At 41.6% G+C, this 20,799-nt stretch overlaps 1 protein-coding gene across 9 annotated transcripts in view; it reads left to right on the top strand.

Annotated features, from left to right (window-relative positions):
- The window catches only part of RB1CC1 (RB1 inducible coiled-coil 1), a 59,426-nt gene that overhangs the window by 4,434 nt on the left and 34,193 nt on the right, over positions 1 to 20,799 (top strand). For 5 of the 9 annotated variants that reach the window (XR_002174411.3, XR_002174410.3, XR_012327143.1 and 2 more), the window contains exons 2-5: positions 14,343 to 14,462; positions 15,454 to 15,580; positions 15,751 to 15,921; positions 20,550 to 20,752. Coding sequence is in view for 4 of the 9 variants with exons in the window: in XM_019925350.3 (XP_019780909.1) it covers positions 14,343 to 14,462; positions 15,454 to 15,580; positions 15,751 to 15,921; positions 20,550 to 20,752 (621 nt within the window). In the remaining 5 variants the exon portion in view is untranslated. Of the gene's footprint in view, positions 1 to 13,281; positions 13,396 to 14,342; positions 14,463 to 15,453; positions 15,581 to 15,750; positions 15,922 to 20,549; positions 20,753 to 20,799 lie in introns of those variants that run through there. The other 4 variants (XM_019925351.3, XM_019925353.3, XM_073794387.1 and 1 more) reach the window with 4 other exon arrangements.

The following is a 20,799-nucleotide window of genomic DNA, read 5'->3' as shown; positions in this document are numbered from 1 at the left end:
GCTTTGTTCAGTTTTGGGGGGCAGAGTTGTTGTCTGGGGCTTTCCCCTTGGTCTCCCCAAGTAGGGAAGCTGATTCTGAGTTTTGAATGGATTAGACCGGTTGACAGTAAGCTGGAGTGACTGACCTGATCATGGTGGTGGTAATCTCTCAAAGAGGAAATTACAAATTAATCTCCAATGATAAATGATAGACACTGTCTTTTGTGAGTATGAGAGATGCTTTCTTGTTTTTATGGGCATGAAAGTACAATTGTAACACCTGTATGTCTGGGAATAAATGCAGCGGAATCAGTATTTTTAAAAATATGTCTCTCCTTTCCCCCTCATTTATAGCTGACTTTATCCCAGGAGGATCCAGAAGAAACAGATGTCCTTTCATGATGTGAGATTATCCCCCCTACCAATAAGATAATTCACACCACTTGATAGTTAGTGAAGAGCTGTTAGTTCAAGGCAGTGAAGAGCTGTTAGGTCAAGGCAGGGAAGGGAAGACTGTGGGCCACCTGTGACTAGGGAAGACTTCCCAGAAGGGCTTTTTAAAAAAAATTATTTATTTTATTTATTTTTGGCTGCCTCAGGTCTTAGTTGCAGTGCACGGGCTTCTCTCTAGTTGCGGCCTGCAGATTTTCTCTCGCTGGTTGTGGCACGTGGGCTCTGTAGTTTGCGGCACGCGGGCTCAGTGGTTGTGACACAGTGGGCTTAGTTGCCCCGCGGCATGTGGGATCTTTGTTACCAGAGATCGAACCCGCGTCCTCTGCATTGCAAGGTGGATTTTTTTTTTACCACGGGACCACCAGGGAAGTACCCAGAAGGGCTTTTGATCACAGTTGGATGAATAAAGTTCAGATGAGACGAAATGGGGGCGAGTTATTTTATCTGGTAAGACTATGTATAGATAAAGTGAGAGTGTGGGTTTCGTGTAGGAGAGTAGCTGGAGAGACTTTTAAGAAAGACAAACTGGGGTTGATTATGAAGTCCTAGAATGTTGAAGATTACTTAAAATTACAATTGGCACCATTTTAGGAGCTTTTATTATATTCCTTACACCATAATCTGAAATGCATTATTGCTGTCCCTCTCATACACTCTGAAGAAGGTATGATTTCAGTTCATAAACTGGTGTGAAGAGGCGCACTGAGCGTGGGAGAGCTGCTACTCAGGTGGCTCTTGCCGTTTTCCTGCGAATCTAGCTTTAGGCCAGAGCTGTGGCTTCACACGTTTGACGGGGGAGGCAGAAGATGAAGTTCAGGGAGACTGTCTGTGTACACAACCGGGTCCTGCACCCAGGTCACAGACGGCGGGGCACGGTGGGCCGCTGGTGTGCCAGCTGCTTTGGCAACAGTGAGGCTCCGGGGTGGAGGGGCGAGGCGGCGTTGCCCGCAGTGTTGTAAGTGGAGGGCGTGTTCAGGAAGGGCTGGAGCCGGATGAGGAGAGCTTCCAGGCACTGAAAGAAGGATTATGTCGTTGGAGAATGAGGGGCTCGATTATAAAGGGGAAGAGGGATAGGATTTAGACAGAAATAACTGAAGTCTTGGGTAGCAGGAGAACCATCGTTTTGTTCGCAAAAGAACTTAGGGAATAGCTTTAAAGGAAAAGCCCTGAGTTGAAATGTAGACGTGTTGAGTTTGAGGAACAGTGTGGTTTCTGACTGGAGACAGCAGCGGCCAGGCGCTGGTCCTGAGCTGAGGACAGAAGTCTGGGAGAGTTAACTGTCTTGCACTCGGTTTGCATAACCCTCCTGTGTATGTGTAGATTCTTCTCTGCATTCTCACAACCTGTGAGTTGGGGAGTCTCCTTCCTTTTTGTATCAGAACAATTCAGGTTAGTTGAGGTCCATCGGCATCACACAGTCGGTAGTGGGGGCGGGACTTGCATGTAGGTCTTCTGACTCGTGATCTCACGTTCTTTTCACAGTTCTCTTCTCCCTCTTATGTGCACATCAAGACAGTGAATGAAACTTGAATGGCCATCTAGGGAAGTGTGCAAAGTAAGCGGGGTGAGTCCCCCTGGGGCCCCGATTGGGGGCCAGCCTGGGACCAGCAGGTGGGGAGGGTTGTCTTGTCTCTTAGCTGGACCAGCTCTTATAGGGCAGTATCTTCAGGTCCTTTATTTCTTTGGAACGTGTAGAGTGTTGTCTTTTTTTCTTTTTCGAAATGGAAGCAAGTATTTTTAACCTCAGATTATAAATGTGATTTTAAAGACACCAGAGAGCGTGAAAGTCCTGCATCCAGAGATAGCCTTTGTTAAAAACATTGATGTTAAGTTGTTCCAAACTTTTTTTTTTTTTTTTTTTTGTGGTACGCAGGCCTCTCACTGTTGTGGCCTCTCCCATTGCGGAGCACAGGCTCCGGATGAACAGGCTCAGCGGCCATGGCTCACTGGCCCAGCCGCTCCGCGGCATGTGGGATCCTCCCGGACTGGGGCACGAACCCATGTCCCCTGCATCAGCAGGCGGACTCTCAACCACTGCGCCACCAGGGAAGCCCATGTTCCAAACTTTTTTAAGGCTTGTGTCTGCGTATATACCCCTCAGTATTAGTTAATAAAATAAAAATAAAATCCACAAACAGAATCACATGATATATTCTGTAACTTGCCTTCTGTAACTAAATGATAAATATATCATTAATCGATGGGTCTAGATCTAATGAACATTTTAAAATGTCTGAGTAATGTCACATTACATAGTTGAACTGTAGTTTATTTGACCGGCACCTATGACAGTCATTGTTCTGATGTTTCATTGTTAATAACGCTGTAATGGAAATCATTGAATATATACCTTTGTACACTTGCCTGGTAATCTGCTTCCGATACCTTTCAAGAAGTGGAATTTCTGGTTCGCACATTTTAAATTTTGGTGCATATTGCCAGTTGAAATCTCCTTAAAAGGTATACCAATTTATATTCTTGTCAGAACTGTGCCAGTGTGCTCACTGTTACCTTGTCAGCGTTTTATTCATTAATCATTAATAGTAATCTGAAGTGTAAAAATGGTATTTAAATAGACTTTGTTTTTCTGCATGCTGTGGATAGCCATTTAGTATAATACTTTGTTTGAACAGTTTTTACTTTCTCTCAATTTGGATTTCTCCTATTGTGTATGTGTGTGTATGTGTTTAAAGATACGTTTGAATCTCTTCTGTTCCATGTGTTATCTATTAATGGACCAGAATCCTAGTTTTAATTGCTGTTATAGTATGTCTGATGTGTTTTGATCAATGTTCTTTCCTACAGTGTCTCAATATATGTACAGCAGGCTGGTAAGTTGTATTCTCAACCGACAAACTAAAGACAGTGTTTATGCAAAGGGCCACATAATTTCAAGAAAATTTTGTGTCAGTGGTTGAGTTACTAATCATTTGATTTTTTTTTAAATCTAATATTGGCTTATTTTCTTTCTTTTTTAAAAAAATTTATTTTTATTTTTGGCTGCATTGGGTCTTCGTTGCTGCGTGTGGACTTTCTCTAGTTGCGGCGAGCGAGGGCTACTCTTCGTTGCGGTGTGCAGGCTTCTACTGCGGTGGCTTCTCGTTGTGGAGCACGGGCTGTAGGTGCGCGGGCTTCAGTAGTTGTGGCACATGGGCTCAGTAGTTGTGGCACGTGGGTTCAGTAGTTGTGGCTCGCGGGCTATAGCCCGCAGGCTCAGTAGTTGTGGCGCACGGGCTTAGTTGCTCCGCGGCATGTGGGATCTTCCCAGACTAGGGATTGAACCCGTGTCCCCTGCATTGGCAGGCAGATTCTTAGCCACTGCGCCACCAGGGAAGCCCCTGACCCTTTGGTTTTAATTTAGAATTGCGTTGTGTTAACTTGTGTAATACTGAGTATGATTTCATCTTGTAGAAATTAAGAAAAAGTTTATATAAAAAGACATGGCAAATTTTAGAAGATCTTGACGGGTGGAAAGTAATGTTACATTAGGAACTAAGCTTATATTTTATATGAGGCACATAAAGTTAGTTTGTAATTCCTTCAGCAGCAGTTGGCTTCTGTGCTGGTACTTTATAATTAATTGCATGTAAGGAAGGATGTCTTTGACCTTTTTGCTTAAAAATGGAGGCAATGAAATGATAGGAGCCAGGGCACAAAAGGTGAAGCTTATTCCTCCCTGTTCAGGAGGTCAGCGGAAACGGTGTGCAGCTTCATGTAGCGAGCTGTAGAAAGGCGATGCTGGAATGTTAGTCCAAGGAACTTAGATGATTGCGTAGATGTTATCAGGCGTTTTTAGTTTGGGGAGAAGTACAGTGACATTAAAGTGAGACTAAGATTGCGTAGTTGGTGATGTCCTCCAGGATGGCTTTGACATGACTGCTGCAGGTAGAAGGAGCTGAGCTAGGCTGTTGGCCCAGGTGTGCAGTAGCAGTGCTGAGTTAGATCGCTTCCTGGGAGTAAAATGGACAGAGGGGCGCACAGACTTGGGGCTGTTAGGTCTGTGCCAGGGAGTACTTCTTCGCATAAGACATGTTAAACCAAACTGATCACCACTGGTAAAAACAAAGAGGTGGGTAGGAGGGGTAGTTAATAAAGAGAAGGATATGTTTAAGGTAGAGGTGATTATTACTGTTTTGTGTTTTTATTAAGGAACCTTGGAATATGTTGGCTGCTAAAGAAACTACCAAAGATTAGCTACTTGGATGTGATCTCTCTCAGTTACTATTTGAACTCTGCTTTGCTAGTAGTGGAATTTTTGTTGGTGAGGACCTATTCATTCAACAGATAATCTTGAGTACTTTGTGTTATGTCACAAGATATTTCCTGTCCCTAGGCAGCATTTTGGAGTATTTACTGTGGAGTTGGCAGTGTGCTGAATATGCTCTTTTGTGGGCATTATTTTATTTGTTTTCTACAAAAGCAGTATGAGGCAGGTATTGCTAATATCCCTACTTTACAGGTTAGGAAATAGAAATTCAGATGGATGTGTACTGATGAGGACATTGGGTTTTTTTTTGTTTTTAACTGTTTACTTGACAGTGAAGCCATGTGGCTCATGGATTGGCTGGAGAAGATGTAACTCAGTAAAATTTTATAACTTTGATTTAGATTAAACAAAATTGGTCTTTATATAGGTCTTATGACATTTCTTTTAAAATAATTTAAAATATTAGCATGAGTAAATATATTTTGTTCATTCTGTTACCCTTTTAGAACATTTAATTTTATAACCCATACTTTTCAGTTAGAATCTGACCAGAGCTTTTATTTTGCTCACATACAGATTCCTATTTCCATTCCCTTATTATTGTGTCCAGTCTGCAGATTATGAAAAAAATAAAATGTAGAAATAAAATCTTTCCTCTACCAAACAAACTTAGCTTGCTGTGAAGCCGTGACATGACCACCTAAAAATTAGTCATACAAGGTTGAAGTTACAGCTCAAGATAGAAATAGATTGTTTTAAAGGACTTTAGTCTTAGAGGAGCTAAGGTAAAGGAGAGAGAACTTGAGATCAGGCAACTTTATGAGGAAATGCAAGTGGTGGAAAAGCAGGGGTCTCTGTGATATGCCTTGGCTTGGACTGGGACAGCGTGCTTGTGTGAGAGTCACGGGACATCTTTCTCGTTTACTGTTTATTTCACATCTGGCTCTTTGAATTGTTAGTTACATCTTGCTTGTTACCCCTGCAAGATGGTATACCCTTCAGGACAGAGACTCAATTTTGTCTGTTTCCATGTACACAAAATTTACCTTATAGAACCTCCCTGGAGTAGGTCGGTACTGTGGGTGTCGTCCAGGGCGTCTTTCCTCTCAGGGCAGTGACAGGTTTGGGGAACTCTTAGCTCAGCAGTAATTTCATTTTTCCTGTCTGCAGTTTGAGAATAAGAAAGCCTGGGCTGGCCTTTATGCTGCATATGGGTCAGGTGTTGGTGCACAGTGCAGGTTTGGTGTCTGTGTTTCTGTATATTTATACTCACTTGTAGGAAGTTAGGATTTTCATTTCACTGGCAGTTGTTACTGTTCCTTTTAGGTAGTGCAGCATAATATTTATGCCTTTCCGTGGACACAGTGGCCACAGAGTCCCTCTGTACAGGCATTATTTGTATATTTTGCTCATTTTCATGGATTGCCTGCGAATATGATATGCTGAGAGCTGATAGGAGATGCTGGGTCCAGACTTACTTGAAAGTGGGATGAAGACTGCCTTGGAGAAATTATGGAAAAGAAAATTTCTTAGCTCTGTCTTACCACAGTGAAAGGCTGCTCCAAAAGTGTTTCAGTGACTTGTATCCATCAACATGAGAAAGGATGACCAAAAGGTGTGGGAGGAATTAAGTTTTTGTCCAGCATGAACGGTGGGAGATCAGGTTCATAATTTCTGGTGTGCGTGTAACCCTTGCACAGGCATATGTAAGTGTCATTTTGTTCAGTAGTTATCTCATGGCCAATCTTGCTTCACCCCTTGCTTCACCCCTTCACCCCTCACTTCCCCTTGTCTCACTACTTTGATCTTGTAAATTTTGAAGAACAGATATGCCCCCGATAGCTCTGCAAGGAAGATATTATCTCTGCTTTTGAGATGAGAGAGGTGTGTGTTTATTAAAGTTTTACTTACCTATCCCAGGAACACCGGTTGCTTTTCAGGAAGGTCATAATTATTTATAGTAGATTCCCACCTATAATATATGAATGCTGAATGTCTTTAATGATTACCAGTATTTTGCCAATCTTATCTATCCCCCTGTCTAGCTAAACTCTCCCCTCCCTCCCTCTCTTCCTTCTTAAATTTGCTTTTGCTAGACTATTTTAGAACATTTCAAATATCATTTTACACATGAATTTTTTTAGAACTAATTATTTTTTACAACTATTATTTTATAACCAAAATGCTGTTATCATCCAAAAAGAGGAATCGTATTATATAGATTTTTTTTTTTAGTTAATTAATTAATGTATTTATTTTTTGTCTTCGCTGGGTCTTCGTTGCTGCCCACCAGCTTTCTCTAGTTGCGGCGAGCGGGGGCTGCTCTTCCTTGGCGGTGCGCGGGCTTCTCACTGCGGTGGCTTCTCTTGTTGCGGAGCACGGGCTCTAGGCGCATTGGCTTCAGTAGCTGTGGCGCACGTGTTTAGCTGCTCCGCGGCATATGGGATCTTCCCAGACCAGGGCTGGAACCCGTGTCCCCTGCATTGGCAGGCGGATTCTTAACCACTGCACCACCAGGGAAGCCCTGTGCGGTGGTTTAGTCGAATCTGGACTTAGATGGAGTGGCCCTCACAAGACCGTTCTCACTTGGGATACCAGCCACAGGTTTGGTGGTGCCCAGGACCACCCTCACTTCGGACCAGCTGACTGCAAAGTCTGGCGTTCCCCAGGCTCACAGAATTCAGGAAAGTGCTGTGCTTATGATTACAGTTCTATTATAGCGAAAGGATACACATTAAGATGAAAAGCAGACAGAGGCAGATCCGCACGGAGGGGAGTCTGGAAGGGTTCCAGGCGCTGAGCTCTGGTGGTGCCCACCACGGGGTCGAGGGAGGCTCCGTGCTGCCCTCTCTGCCGCAGCACAGAGTATGGCGCCCTGGGGCTTACCGGAGTCGTTGGGCAGAGTTGTAACTGAGGCTTCATCACCTAGCGTCCCGTGGCTGGCCTGTAGTCTCTGGCTGCTCCTGGAGGCCAGACACACATCTTCATTCCCCATTTCCTCTGGGGATTGGGACTGATGCCGTGTTTCCCAGCTGTACGCACAGCTGAAGGAATAAAACAGAAAAGAGCTAGTGTAGATGTTGGAATTGCTTTTACTTAAAAATAATGTGCTTTTTTTTCTTCTTCTTTTGCTGTTCTTTCTGAAAGTAGATACCATGGAGTTTGTGTTTAGATATAAAATTTTCATGTTGCCCACTAAGATGTAAGCTTTATGAGAGAAGGCAATTTTATTATATTGTTTTCTCTTTATTCCCAAAGCCAAGAAAATGCCTAGGATGTACTAGAGTCTCAGGTGAATTTTTATTGAATGAATGTTATTCATTGACCTGGGTTCAAGGCCCTGGAACGTGTATTTACTAAGTTTCTGCCTTCGGCAAGTTGAGGAAACTCGTGAGTCTTTTTGTTCATCTGCAGAGGGGGACGGTAATACTATAGGTATCTTACGTGTTGTGAAAAGTGAGTGAAGTGATGCTGAGCATGATGACCGCATATGGTGCACCCCCCGTAAGCACCAGCAATGATGATTTCAGGTGCCGCAGACCCTCAGTGCCGTGGACCCCGGGAATGATGACTGACCTCGCCAGCTGGGTTTTCCGCACATGTTCAGGGGAGGCCCTTGGTGCGGGCTGACGGTGAGAGTGCGGAGTGAAGATTCGGAAGGGGGCTCTGGTTCACGCTGCCGGTTTGATGGCTGTAAACCATAGTCAGGGGATGAAAACATGGGACATCCTATCGGGGTGGGTGGGCTTCGGAGCTGTTGAAATGAGCTGAATGCGCAGTGATGGGGTCAAGTGTGCCGATACAGTGGAGTGGAGTTCTGCTGAGTTCTAGAGCCACTGACATCAGCACTGTCCTTGAAATTGGTACCTTGTTCATCAGGTGTGCAGACAGACTCAGCCTCAGATAAGTTTTGTTCAGGTTTTTGTCGGTGTTGTGAATGACTGCGGGTCACAGGTTGAGCTGCGGCTTTGGGCGGGCGCCCAAAGAAGACTGGTGTTTGTTTGAAGGACACAGGAGCTGCTGCAGCTTGTCAGTTTCTCTCATTTGCTGCAGGTGTTGTGGAGGAGGGCGGCGACACTGAGGTCGGTCGCTAATCTCTGATGCTCCTGATGGACTGAGAGTGAGGTCGTGAAAAGGAAAAGGAAAGATGGAGTGTTCCAGATTGAAGGAGATTAAATAGATTTTACAGCTAAATGCCGCACATGGTCCTGAGTTGGATCCTGTATTGGGAGAAAAAAACTTTAAAGAATATTATTGGGGCAGTAGTTTGAATATTGTCTGTGGATTAGATAAACAGTAGTGATCAGTGATTTGATAAATGTACTTTGATTATGTACAAGAAAATCCTTGCTGTTAGGAAATACACATTCTGAAATATTTATGGATAAAGAGACATTCTATTCTGTCTTCGGATTACTCTCATAGTTCAGAAAAAATATATCTAATATTTATATGTATCTAAAGAGAGAGAGGAAGAAAGAAAGAAAACCGTGCACGTAGCATGAACTGGTCCAAATGGTAAAGCAGTGGAGCACAGTGGGTGAATCTGGGCAAAGGGCAGAAGGGAGTTTTTTGTACTATTTTTGTTACCTTTTTTCTTATATGTGAAACTATATCAAAACAAAAAAGGTAAATAATATTGAAAAGGAAACAAAGAAAGAAAACTTAGAATAATATAGTGATTATTATAAAGACTTTGTGTTTAGTCTCAGAGAAATGCTGTGTCTTCCTGTAGTGCTTTCCCCACCTTCCCAGGACGGGCTTCCTCTTACCCCCTGCAACCCTGTCTAAATGGACCCACCCAGAGGCCTGCTGCCGTCACCCCAACCTAAAGTAGGTCCTCCTTCCTGCCCACTCTTCGTTCATTGTAATCATCACAACTTACATCATGTTTGCTTTCTTCTTGTTTGATGCCTTCTTCTCCCTCAAGATGGTGGACTCCATCAGGGCAAAGACCATATCTGTTCTGTTCACAGAATTCCCAGTCCTGGCGCCTAAGTTCATAGGCATTGGGTGGATTTGGATGAATGAATGAGTGAATGAGTGAGTGAGTGAATGAATGAATCATCTGCGCCACCAGTGTTGTTATACTTCTGTTTTAGTCACATACTTCAGCTGTATAATCTGTCATGAAACAAGATGGCTCCTCTTCACCTGTAAGATAAAGTTTGTGCATTCGCTGACATTTTTTAACTAATTCGCCCTTTTATCCATGAAATCTTCATTGACTGCAGTCATGTGATGCCCTGCTTATCTCTAGTTTCCTCTCTTGATAACAGCTCAGGTCTGCATCCTTTCCCTAGGGATGCACCCTCTCGCTACTCTTTTCTTGTCAATCTGAGTGCCTTTCCTGTTTCCCTATCATCTCTACATACTTCTTAGACAGTATTGCGATTATGGTCGTTCTGCTTACTTTTCCTGGCGGCAGATGTTACATTTTTTTTCATTGTTTCTGTATCTTCAATGCTCAGCCCTTGAATGTACAGAATCTACAGAATCTAATGTTGGGTACGTTTCTCGAGTGCTTGTCTTAGGCATTGCGTTGGATGTTTATATATATATCGTGTTGCTTAATTTTTAAGCTCACTGGATAAGATGAGTTTCCATTTTTTCTGGTAATTGAGGTTCACAGAAGTTCTGGGACTGTGCTGGTCTTATTTACTGTTACATCCCACGTCTAACATAGTGCATGGTACGTAGTAGGCAACCTATGCATGAATAAAGTCAAACTCACAAATAATCAGAGACAGGGTTTACATGTAAAATAATGAAATACTATTAGCAAGCATTTGAAAATAGTGTGATGGCAAGGGTACAGCGACCTTGCTGACTGGGTGCGTTGCCTGAGGAGTATAAATTGGTAAGAGAAGCAAGCCTAACAGCCTTGAAATTTTGGATGCTTTGACCCAGCAGTTTTACTTCTAGGATTGACTTCATGGGAATGATCCTAAGCATAAGAACAAATGTGTACCTGTGAGATGAAAAAGCAAACACCTGGAGATAGATAGTAAATAGACTGTGGTGAATTCACAGGTTGGAATGCTTTTTGGCCATCAATATTGATGTTTATGAAGTATTTGTAATGGTGTGGAAGGATGATTATTAAGTGATGGACAAGTAATTTAGAGAAGTCAAGATAGTCTGGATAATGTTCTGGTATGAAATTCTCATTTAAACTTTCAGTGATTTTTCACATGTTTTTCTCTCACACTACAAGCCCCACAGGGGTGGGCAGGGGACCGTGCTTATTACTACCCAGAGACCCAGCTCTGCTGCTTGGGATGCCCTGATAATCAGCTCTTTATTTATCACTTCAGTCTGTTGGCTTCCTAGTCACTTTCCTTTATTCATTAAAAGATTTGGTTCTACTGTAGTGTAACGGGAGCATATCTCTTCGTGTAAGTTAGGTATCTGTTTAGTTGGGCTGAGCCGCTGGGGTTGCATTTGTAGAGTAGTTGCATCACCCATAATCGGTAGTGGGGCGAGTGTGTTGGTGGTGGGTGAAGTGCAGCCTTACTTATCCTTGGTGGAGATAAAGAACCTGTGGTCAGTGCCACGCATGTGACTTCTTGGCAGTCTTCATAATGAAATCCTTTACTGGTGTAAGATTAATCATTCATTTTATTGAGAAAGTATTTTAGAGCTAGTTCCCAGGAATACAGGGTCCTTGCTTTAAAGAAGCTTGCCATTCAGTAGAGGAGAGAACTCTGTAAAGAAACATCACAATATATGCAGCGTAGAAGCGCACGTGGAGTACATGGTCAGCACAGCTAATGGCAGCATTGTGTGATTGACTCGGTGAAAGACTGTGTGTGCGGGGCGGGGGGGGGGGGGCCGGGGGAGGGTGATCACAGCAGACCAAGGAAGGAGGCTCTAGGCTGGGGAACAGCCCTCACGAAGGCTCAGAGACTTGAAAGGGCTAGTTTTGTTCAGGAAGGTAGGCAGAGTGGTATCTGGGAGTGACAAGCTGGGGAGGGGTGGGAAGCGGTGGGGAGGCTGCGGGTGGAGCGGAAGAAGCCACGCAGCGTCTGCTGTTTTCCTGGGTGTTATCATTATGGTTAGAGACCCGAGAAGACGGAATTGGACTGTCTGGGTTTGAGTCCTCACTCATTACCCTGTGACATTACTGAAGCCCGTAATTCTTAGTTTCCTTGTCTATAAAGTGAAGATGATGATAGTATCTACTGTAAAGGATTCTTGTGAGGATCCAATGAAAACGTTTCATTTAGTAAAGCGTTTAGAGCAGTCGCCTGGGACATAGTAAATACTGGTAAACGGTGGCCGCTGCTGTTAAGGTCATCCTGACCCTGGTTGGTGTCCCGGAGCAGAAGCGCCTGACCACCCGGGTTGAGAATGGCCTCCCTGAGGGCGGTGGGAGGGTATATGCGGGGGTGGGGTCAAGGAGGTGGGGAGCCAGTTGAGAAAGTCCAGAGTCAGCGAGGGCTTGGGTAGCCACAGGAACAGGGGTAGGTAGCGTAGATGTTGCGTCAGAACCAAGCAGACGTGGATCGTTACCGACGTTTATGGATCTGTGAGGAAGACGGAAGATCTAGGGCAGCACGTGAGAGTGGGTGAATGTCGGTTCCATCAACAAAGAGAAGCGAAAAATGAACGGAGTTTCAGGTGGCAGAGCGTATTCGAGAGGAGTTGTGTAGAGAACTTGGGGCCAGGGAGTGGTTCAGGCTGGGTTCGGTGGTCGGCAGTGGTGCCTCTGCAGCCCCGGGGGGGCGGTGAGGTCCCAGCCGAGCGCTAGGGAGGTGGCCTAGGAGGACGAGGGGCCCGGGCAGGCTGGCGGCGGCCCTGCCCAGCGCTGTCCTGTGGGCCTGTGGTGGGCTGCCGCGCTACCTGTCGCTGAGGAACAACTATCACGATCGTCGCTGTTTAAAACAGCACAGACGTATTATTCCACGTTTGTGGGCACGGCTCGGCGGGGTCCTCTGCTTCACGGTCTCTCACAAGACTCCAGTGAAGGTTTCAGCCCTGGCGGGGTCTTGTCTGAGGCTCAGCAGGAATGATCCGCTTCCGAGAGCTCGCTGTGGTTGTCAAGAACCGGTGGTTCCTCGCAGGCTGTTGGACTGATGCCCTCAGCTTCTTTCTGGCTGTTGGCTTCGGTTTCTTGCCACGTGGGCCTCTCCCTATGACAGCGCATTCCATGGAAGCTGGCAGGAGGGAGGTCATGGTCCTGAGTAGCCGTCATGTAAGTGACACCCCATCACCTTGGCCGAATCTCAGTGGTTAAAGCAGATCACAGGCTCCGCCCACGTGCAAGGGGACTTGGGGAAGCCGAGGGGCTGCCTCAGAGGCCCAGTGCTACGGGCACCATTTTATTCCTGTCTTACAAAAGAAGAAACTGAAACAGTTAAGCATGCAAGTAGTGGGGCCGTTATATTTTAAGGACTGAAAAATGGCTGTACACTTTGACAGTGTCGGGGAATTCTTTGGGGACTTTTGTTTGGTGTCTTTTTAATGCAGTGGTGTAGGTCAAGGTCATATGCTTGTGGTTCAGTGAATGTGCAGGTAGGAAGAGAAGCTGAGTAGAGATTACTCTTTCAGAAGGTAATGTTAAAAGGAAGAGCACTTAACCGTTTTTTGTAGTCACATTGAATTATTTCTCTCTATAATCAGAAATTTTTCTTTTCCAGTTCACTGAGTTTAACCAGTAATGCCATTCAGTTGCCAATATCAAGCAAAGCAAACATAAGCCACTTTTAATCTGCTTTTTAAGAAAGTGGTAATCCTTTTCACAGTGCCTGACGGTAAGTCACAGTTCCTGCCTTTATAACGGAGTTTTGATCTAATGCATTTAAAATAGCGATTTTGGAAACATTAATTTTAAAGCCTTATTTGCTTTTTTCTTCCTTCATCTGCTCTAAGTTCATGTGGAGAGAGCATAAAGAAAGATAACTACTAGTTTCTGGAAATGTATTTGTCATCTTTCATCACTTACATTGATATTGGGGATTTTTACCTCCAGTTGTTAAAAATAAAACGCTAGCTCTTGACATCTGTCCCTTTTATTTATAGATGAGGAAGCTTTATTATATATATGGGGTTTTGACTTGGACAACTAGGTGATGGCAGGGTTGTTTTAAATATTCTGATTTCCCGACCTGTGCACTTTCTGCTGTTCCACAAAGTGATGAACTGTAAGGGCCAGAGTTTCTTTCGTGAAGTGTTTCTAACTCAGCGTGGAGGTGGAACTCAGAGTAAGAGGCACCTGGTGGAAGGAATAGGGACTGACTCTTTCCCTCCTATTGCAAGTGGTGGCTCTTCTTGTTTGCTGTTAGTAAGTTTAACCTTAAGACTTTTTCATTGTTACAAGGTAGAAGCAGGGGAAGAACTTTTGGAGTTAGGATGATGTTGGACCAAAGTTTTAATTTTTGTTTTTCTTCTTAATATAGGGTGGTCCATGAGAACAGTGTGAATATACACCAAACTGTTCTAACTACTGTCTTCTTTCTTCCTCAGAACAAATTATTTTTCTTTATGATAGAAGTTACGCTTCTCATTAGCCTCATTACTGTTCATTTTTGTTTTTTAAGCAACAAGTTTACTGAATTGTCCAGTTAGCCGTTCTAGACATCAAAACCTATTCCGTTTTTTTGTTGCTTATGTAGTATAACTGTGCTCTGTCTTATGTGAGCATAATTGTCTTTGTACTTGCGTTTGTAAATTGACCACTTTTCTTGTCTGTTTCTTTCAGTAATCGTATCAGAGTGAGGTATAAGCTCACAGAATCCAGAGAAATCATCATGAAGTTGTATGTATTTCTGGTGAACACTGGAACCACCCTGACATTTGACACTGAACTTACAGTGCAAACGTGAGCTGGGTTTCATTGATTCTCATCAGTTTTGCATTTTGTACATGTAAAAAGTTAAAGATTTGATTTTGAGAATACTATTCCTTTATTAAATAAGAGTAGCAGTATGGCAAGTCTTCACTTTTTTATCCTCGGCATATTACGTATACAGTTGTCATCTTCCTCTAAAGCGCTAATGATAAATGTGTTAAGTTGTGCTTTGTTCTGTTTGCGTGACTGTGTTTTTCAGAGTAAACATACTGATTTCAAACCAAAGCAGTCGAATAGAAGTAAGTTTTCATAGCTAGTTGCTCTTCTGAGTTGCCCTGGGCGCTGCTGAGGGGGTTATTGCTATAGCTACATAAACCAGCATGTACCAGCCCTGTGGTTTTTCGTCACTGTTTTTATTATTTTATGTGAATAAAGTCAATAGTGTTTGTTTTGTTTGTTAATGATAGAATAAAATTTCGAATTAATCTTATTTTTTAATGGAATTATGAAATTATTTTTTTGAAAGTTCTAGTTTTTATAAAATCTGATTTGACCTGTAAAGGAATGGTTTTTTGAAAGATTAGGAAAAGAAAGCGATTTCCATATGGTGTAGACTTCATGTGTTTTGTGTAATGTGATGTGGAGATTTTAACACACATTCTTTGTTCTGAGGATTTTAACAGACCTGATGCTAATTTGAGCATGTTCCTTTGCTACGTTATATAAAGATCACAAAAATAAATGTTTCTACTGCCTGCATTTCATAAGCTCACTTTTAGGTGTGGGACACGGGTGATCGTTGACCTTCTAGCTATTTATGATTGGCTGGTTGATTATGGAATCCAGCTGCAGAAACAAGAAGCTTGTAGTGTTTACTACTGTTTTTGGGGAAATTTTTAGAGTGAAATTCATTTATCTGTCAGGTATTTTTTACATAGTGCCACTTGGATAATGAAAGAAGTTGTCATTGGGCAACTGTAAATAGCTGATGTTTTGGCCCCCTGCCCCCCCTCTTTTAAAGTGTGGCTGACCTGAAACATGCCATCCACAGCAAGTACAAGATCGCTATTCAGCACCAGGTGTTGGTGGTCAACGGGGGAGAGTGCATGGCTGCAGACCGGAGAGTGTGCACCTACAGTGCTGGGACGGTAGGTGTCCAGGGCCTTTCCTTCCATGCAGACGCACTCCAGCTTCACGGAGGGGCTCAGGGCTCGTGGTCGCAAGGAATGTGTATCTGATTGGTGTATGGAGGGCAGTGTGCACGTTCGTTATTTGTAACATTTTACTTCTTTTTTTTTTTGAATTTTTACTTCTATAGGACACAAATCCAATTTTTCTTTTTAACAAGGAAATGATCTTATCGGAACGTCTACCTGCTATTCCTAAAACTACCTTTTCAACAGAAAATGACATGGAGATAAAAGTTGAAGAGTCCCTTATGATGCCTGCAGTTTTTCACACTGTTGCTTCAAGGACACAACTTGCAGTGGTAATTGTAATATTTATTTATACCTAGTACAGTTTAAAATTAAAAATTGGCATTATTTAACAGAATAATGTCTTATTCACATGCTTGGTAATGTTTTTGTGGACTATTAGCTTACTAGGCATTGGCGAATGATCTAAAAAATTGATTGCTTCTAAAAGCATTCAAATCTTGGGCTTCCCTGGTGGTGCAATGGTTAAGAATCCGCCTGCCAACGCCAGGGACACAGGTTCGAGCCCTGGTCCAGGAAGATCCCACATGCCACGGAGCAACTAAGCCCATGCGCCACAACTACTGAGCCTGAGCTCTAGAGCCCACGAGCCACAACTACCGAGCGCACGTGCCACAACTACTGAAGCCCGTGTGCCTAGAGCCCGTGCTCCGCAACAAGAGAAGCCACCGCAGTGAGAAGCCCGCGCACGCAACGAAGAGTAGCCCCTGCTCGCTGCAACTAGAGAAAGCCTGTGCACAGCAACAAAGACGCAATGCAGCCAAAAATTAATAAATACAAAATAAATAAATTTATTAAAAAATAAAAGCATTCAAATCTAAATAGTAGAGTAGTCTAAATTATAGAGGAAACATGCCAAAAACATGAAAAATAACAAACTTTGAAAAAATATTTTGTGATTACTTTGTCTGGATTTTAAATTTCAGGCGTGTGCTTTGTTCGTCATCCTACGTTTGCAAACAGTTACAAAATCTTAGGGTGGAACAACTGTCTTAAACATGGTTTGTTTACTCTTTCCTAGATGATGGTGTGCAGTTAATGACTTCAGGACATTGCTTTGATCAGTGCAGTACCTATGTTTGAGTAGACAGACATAGGCACAGAGAGCTTAAAGAACTCTTAAGATTGTGACTTTTCTCTCACATCCATATTTAGGTCCTGGAGGAGCGCCCAGTCTCTTCCTAATACATACACCTCTGTGTTGCTGCTTGCAGCCCCCGTGCATTGTTTCCCAGCCATTTGGTTTATTTTTTGTTTTTTTGTGTTTGTTTTTGACTTGCTGGTACTTTACTGTAATACTGGCTGTAAGCTATCAGTCGTGGGACACATTTTGCTTTCAGACATAAAAAAAAAATGTTATCTTTTAGAATCAATTGAAAAAGAGTATTTACCTTTTATAAAAATAAATTAATGAAATAAACTATTAAGTAGTAATATTTGCGTTCTTAAAAGAAATTTCAGAGCAGGTTGTTTTAATGTAGTACATACATTTGTGAAACTATACCATTTTTCACACAGGATACAACATAAAAAGAGAATAACCTCATCTTTCTGGAATATGCTTAATAAACATTAAAGAGTCAGGAAATGATTTTTAGAAAGCAAAATTATTTTTAAAAAGACAAACTCTGTAAACTGAATTTATGTAATAGAGTCCTTGAGATTTGTTTTCTGATTATTGGTCTATAAATAAATTAATAAAACTAATAAAGATAGGTTACACAGTTGCATACCACTTAAAAAGCAATGGTTTTGATTTAATTGAAAAATATAGATACTACATGCTAATAGAAAAATGTAATATTAGATATAAAAATTATAGGCTAACCAAATAGGACGTATAATTGTTAAGTGATTAGAGTAAAAAATCAAAAGAACAAATAAAACTTGATAAAAAGATTTAAAAATCAAACAGATGAAATGAGAGAGAGGATTAGTGTAGCAGTAAACAATCTTTGCAGTATCTAGTGATGCCAGGTGACAAGTTAAAGAATTGTAAAGGTTTAATCCAGGCATGGATTAAGTCAAGTAGGAAAGAGGAGGGCGTATAATGAGTAGCAGAGAAGAGCTAGGAATGGATACTATCTTCATTAAACTAGCAAAAATCTAGATAGGATATAATAGAAATAATAAAGTGAATACTAAACATAAAACAGTGAGATTAATACAGTCCTCCAGTATTTGGTTATTAATTAGCCAACTTTTCTCTTATTAAAAGAAATTTTATGGTATGATCAAAACAGAAAACAACTATGCCATCACAAGAAATACTGCTAAAACAGGTTGCTAAAGTATAAGAAGAAAGATATGCACGGAGCTAGTAGATAGTGGTTGTTAAAAACATTAAACAGAAAAAAGTGAAATTAATAATAAAAGATTTAATTTGTGAAAAAGCCAAGCCACATCTGTGTTTGCCTATCAACACAGGCTAAAGATAACAATATTAATCCCAGGAGAACTTTTAATATAATGACGTACGTCAGTGTTCATAGCAGATGGTGGAAACAGCTCAAATGTCCAGTGGATGTATACACAAAATGCGGTATATTCATACAGTGGGATATCATTCAGCCTTCAACAGGAAGGAAATTCGTGATATAAGCTACAACATGGAGAAACCTTGAAGACAGTGTACTAAGTGAAATAAGCCAGACACGAAAGGACAAGTAGCGTATCATTCCAATTATATGAGGTCCCTAGAATAGTCAAATTCATAGAGACGGACAGTAGAATAGATGTTACCAGGGACCGAGGAGTGAGGGGAGTGTTGAGTTAATTGTTTAATGGATGCCGAGTTCCAGTTTGGGATGATGAGAGAATCCTGGAGATGGGTGGTGGTGATGGTTGCCCAGCAATGTGAACGAGTTCATGGTACTGAGCCATACACTTAAAGATGTGTTAAAACGGTAAAATTTATGTGTGTTTCACCACAAAAAAATTTTTAAGGGAGACTTTAATACATTTCTCTCATAATCAAAAGGATCTTGTGGACTAGATTGAATTCTCTGAATCCTAAAAATATAGAATATACTTTTTTCCTTATAGATAATAACCCAGAAGAGTATCAAAAGACTAATATATTAATAGCAAAAAGCAGATGTTATAGGGATACAAGGATGGTTCAATATTTGGATATGTATTAATATAATTAATTGCCTCAATCACTAATACTTTACAGGAGAAGACATAGAGCATCATATTAATGTTGTCTGGAAGAGGCATGTGTTAAAAGTCAGCAGCTGTTCCTAATTAATTAAATAGCCCTAGAAGGGAGCAAAATAAATGTAACACAGACTCGACCAAATATAAAAAGATAATCAGCTTTCAAGTAAGTGAAAAGCTAGAGTCACTTGCATAAATCAGAATAAACCTGTTCAGTATTCTTTTGGAACTTCTGGGAAATATACTGAAGTAAAAAAAATCAAGTAAGTGGTGAAGTTAATGGAAAAGAAGTGAAAAACATCCATTTTAGATGATATGATTGCATATTCGGGAAATTTGAGAGAATTTAATAAAAGCCCACTGGAAGGAATTGTAAGGTTGATTGGGTGTTTGATAAATAGATAAACATCATTCCTATTTCTCTGTATTGGCACTGCTTTAGAATAGAAATGGGAAATAAATTGCATTCTCAATAGCAACAACAACAAAAGTCTATAAAGTTCCAGAACATAAAAACTTATTATTTTTTTAATCTTTAAAAAAAAATTTATTTTATAATGGAACATAGTTTATTAACAATAAAACATAATCAAATGAAAAGATATATTCTTAATGTTCATGATCATATTCTAATTACTATCTGTTCACTAGCTTAATTAGTTACAGTTAATTGCTATGATGAAGCATTTTTGCTTTGGGGGGGTGAGGGGAATTTGGTTGTTTTGTTTGTTTTATTTGTTTTACATAAAATGGATATTAAGTTTGCTTGGAAGGATCACTGTCCAGGAATAGCTAAGAAAGTGATGAGAAAGAAGAATGGGAAGTGGAGGGAAGAATGTACCTCCCAGTTTGTAACATTCACCCAGAGCTACTCTAACCAAGACAGAGACCCACAGTCAAACTGTCCATCACGTCAGCAATTAGAGGCTCAGTCTTTTTCTTGTTTGTTTTTTTGCTGCACCACTGGGTTTGTGGGATCTTAGTTCCCCCACCAGGGATCAAACCTGGGCCCCCAGCAGTGGGAGTGCAGAGTCCTAACCGCTGGACGCCAGGGAAGTCCCCAGCCCTCTTGTCTTTTAACCATCCAGAGCGTGGTCTCCAGAGTCAAGTTTCCCAGTTACTTGGGTGACCTTGGACTGTTGTCTTTACTGCTAGTGAAATTAATAATAGAGTGTTGTTTATTGATAAACATATTTGAAAATGGACATATCACAATTACACATTCATAATTTTTAGTGCACTTTCACAAAGTGAACGCAAATTTTAAAATACGGTGTCACCCCAAAAGCCCCACTTCATGCTTTCTCCCTTTCAGGACCCATTATTTCTTTCATGAAGTTAACCAATATCCTGACTCCTAAAACGGTTTGTTTTCTTTTGTGTCTGGCCTCTTGGACTCAGCATTACGTTCCTGAGACTCGTTCATGTAATCACGTGTATTAGTGGTTTGTATTCACTGCTGTGTAGTATTCCACCATAGCAAGTTCACAGTTTTACTTTTGATGGTTGTTGCTGCATTGCCCTGTGTGGACCTCTAGCTGCATTTACTCCCAGGAGCAATGAGTTCCTCCTCATTATCACGGCAACAAGCAGGAACCAGAAACGGAAACTTTCCTGTAGCAGTGCTTCCTTTGAAATGAGTTCAGAGCACATTCATGCATGTATGTAAGTACACATATGCAGACGTGCACACAAACATTACCTTCTTTTACCGATTATTTCTTCTTTTCCAATATAGGAGATGTATGAAGTTGCCAAGAAACTTTGCTCTTTCTGTGAAGGTCTGGTCCATGATGAACATCTTCAGCACCAAGGCTGGGCGGCAATCATGGCCAATCTGGAGGATTGTTCAAATTCCTACCAAAAGCTACTTTTCAAATTTGAAAGTATTTATTCGAATTACCTGCAATCCGTAGAGGACATCAAGTTAAAACTTACTCAGTATGTATGCCATTAAAATGGATAATAAGATGTTTGTTTAAAATACC

The sequence above is a fragment of the Tursiops truncatus genome, chromosome 17 (assembly GCF_011762595.2).
Source record: "Tursiops truncatus isolate mTurTru1 chromosome 17, mTurTru1.mat.Y, whole genome shotgun sequence".
In the NCBI taxonomy this organism is placed as follows: domain Eukaryota; kingdom Metazoa; phylum Chordata; class Mammalia; order Artiodactyla; family Delphinidae; genus Tursiops; species Tursiops truncatus.
Note: the sequence above shows the minus strand (reverse complement) of the source record. Positions and strands in the feature narration are given on the sequence as shown.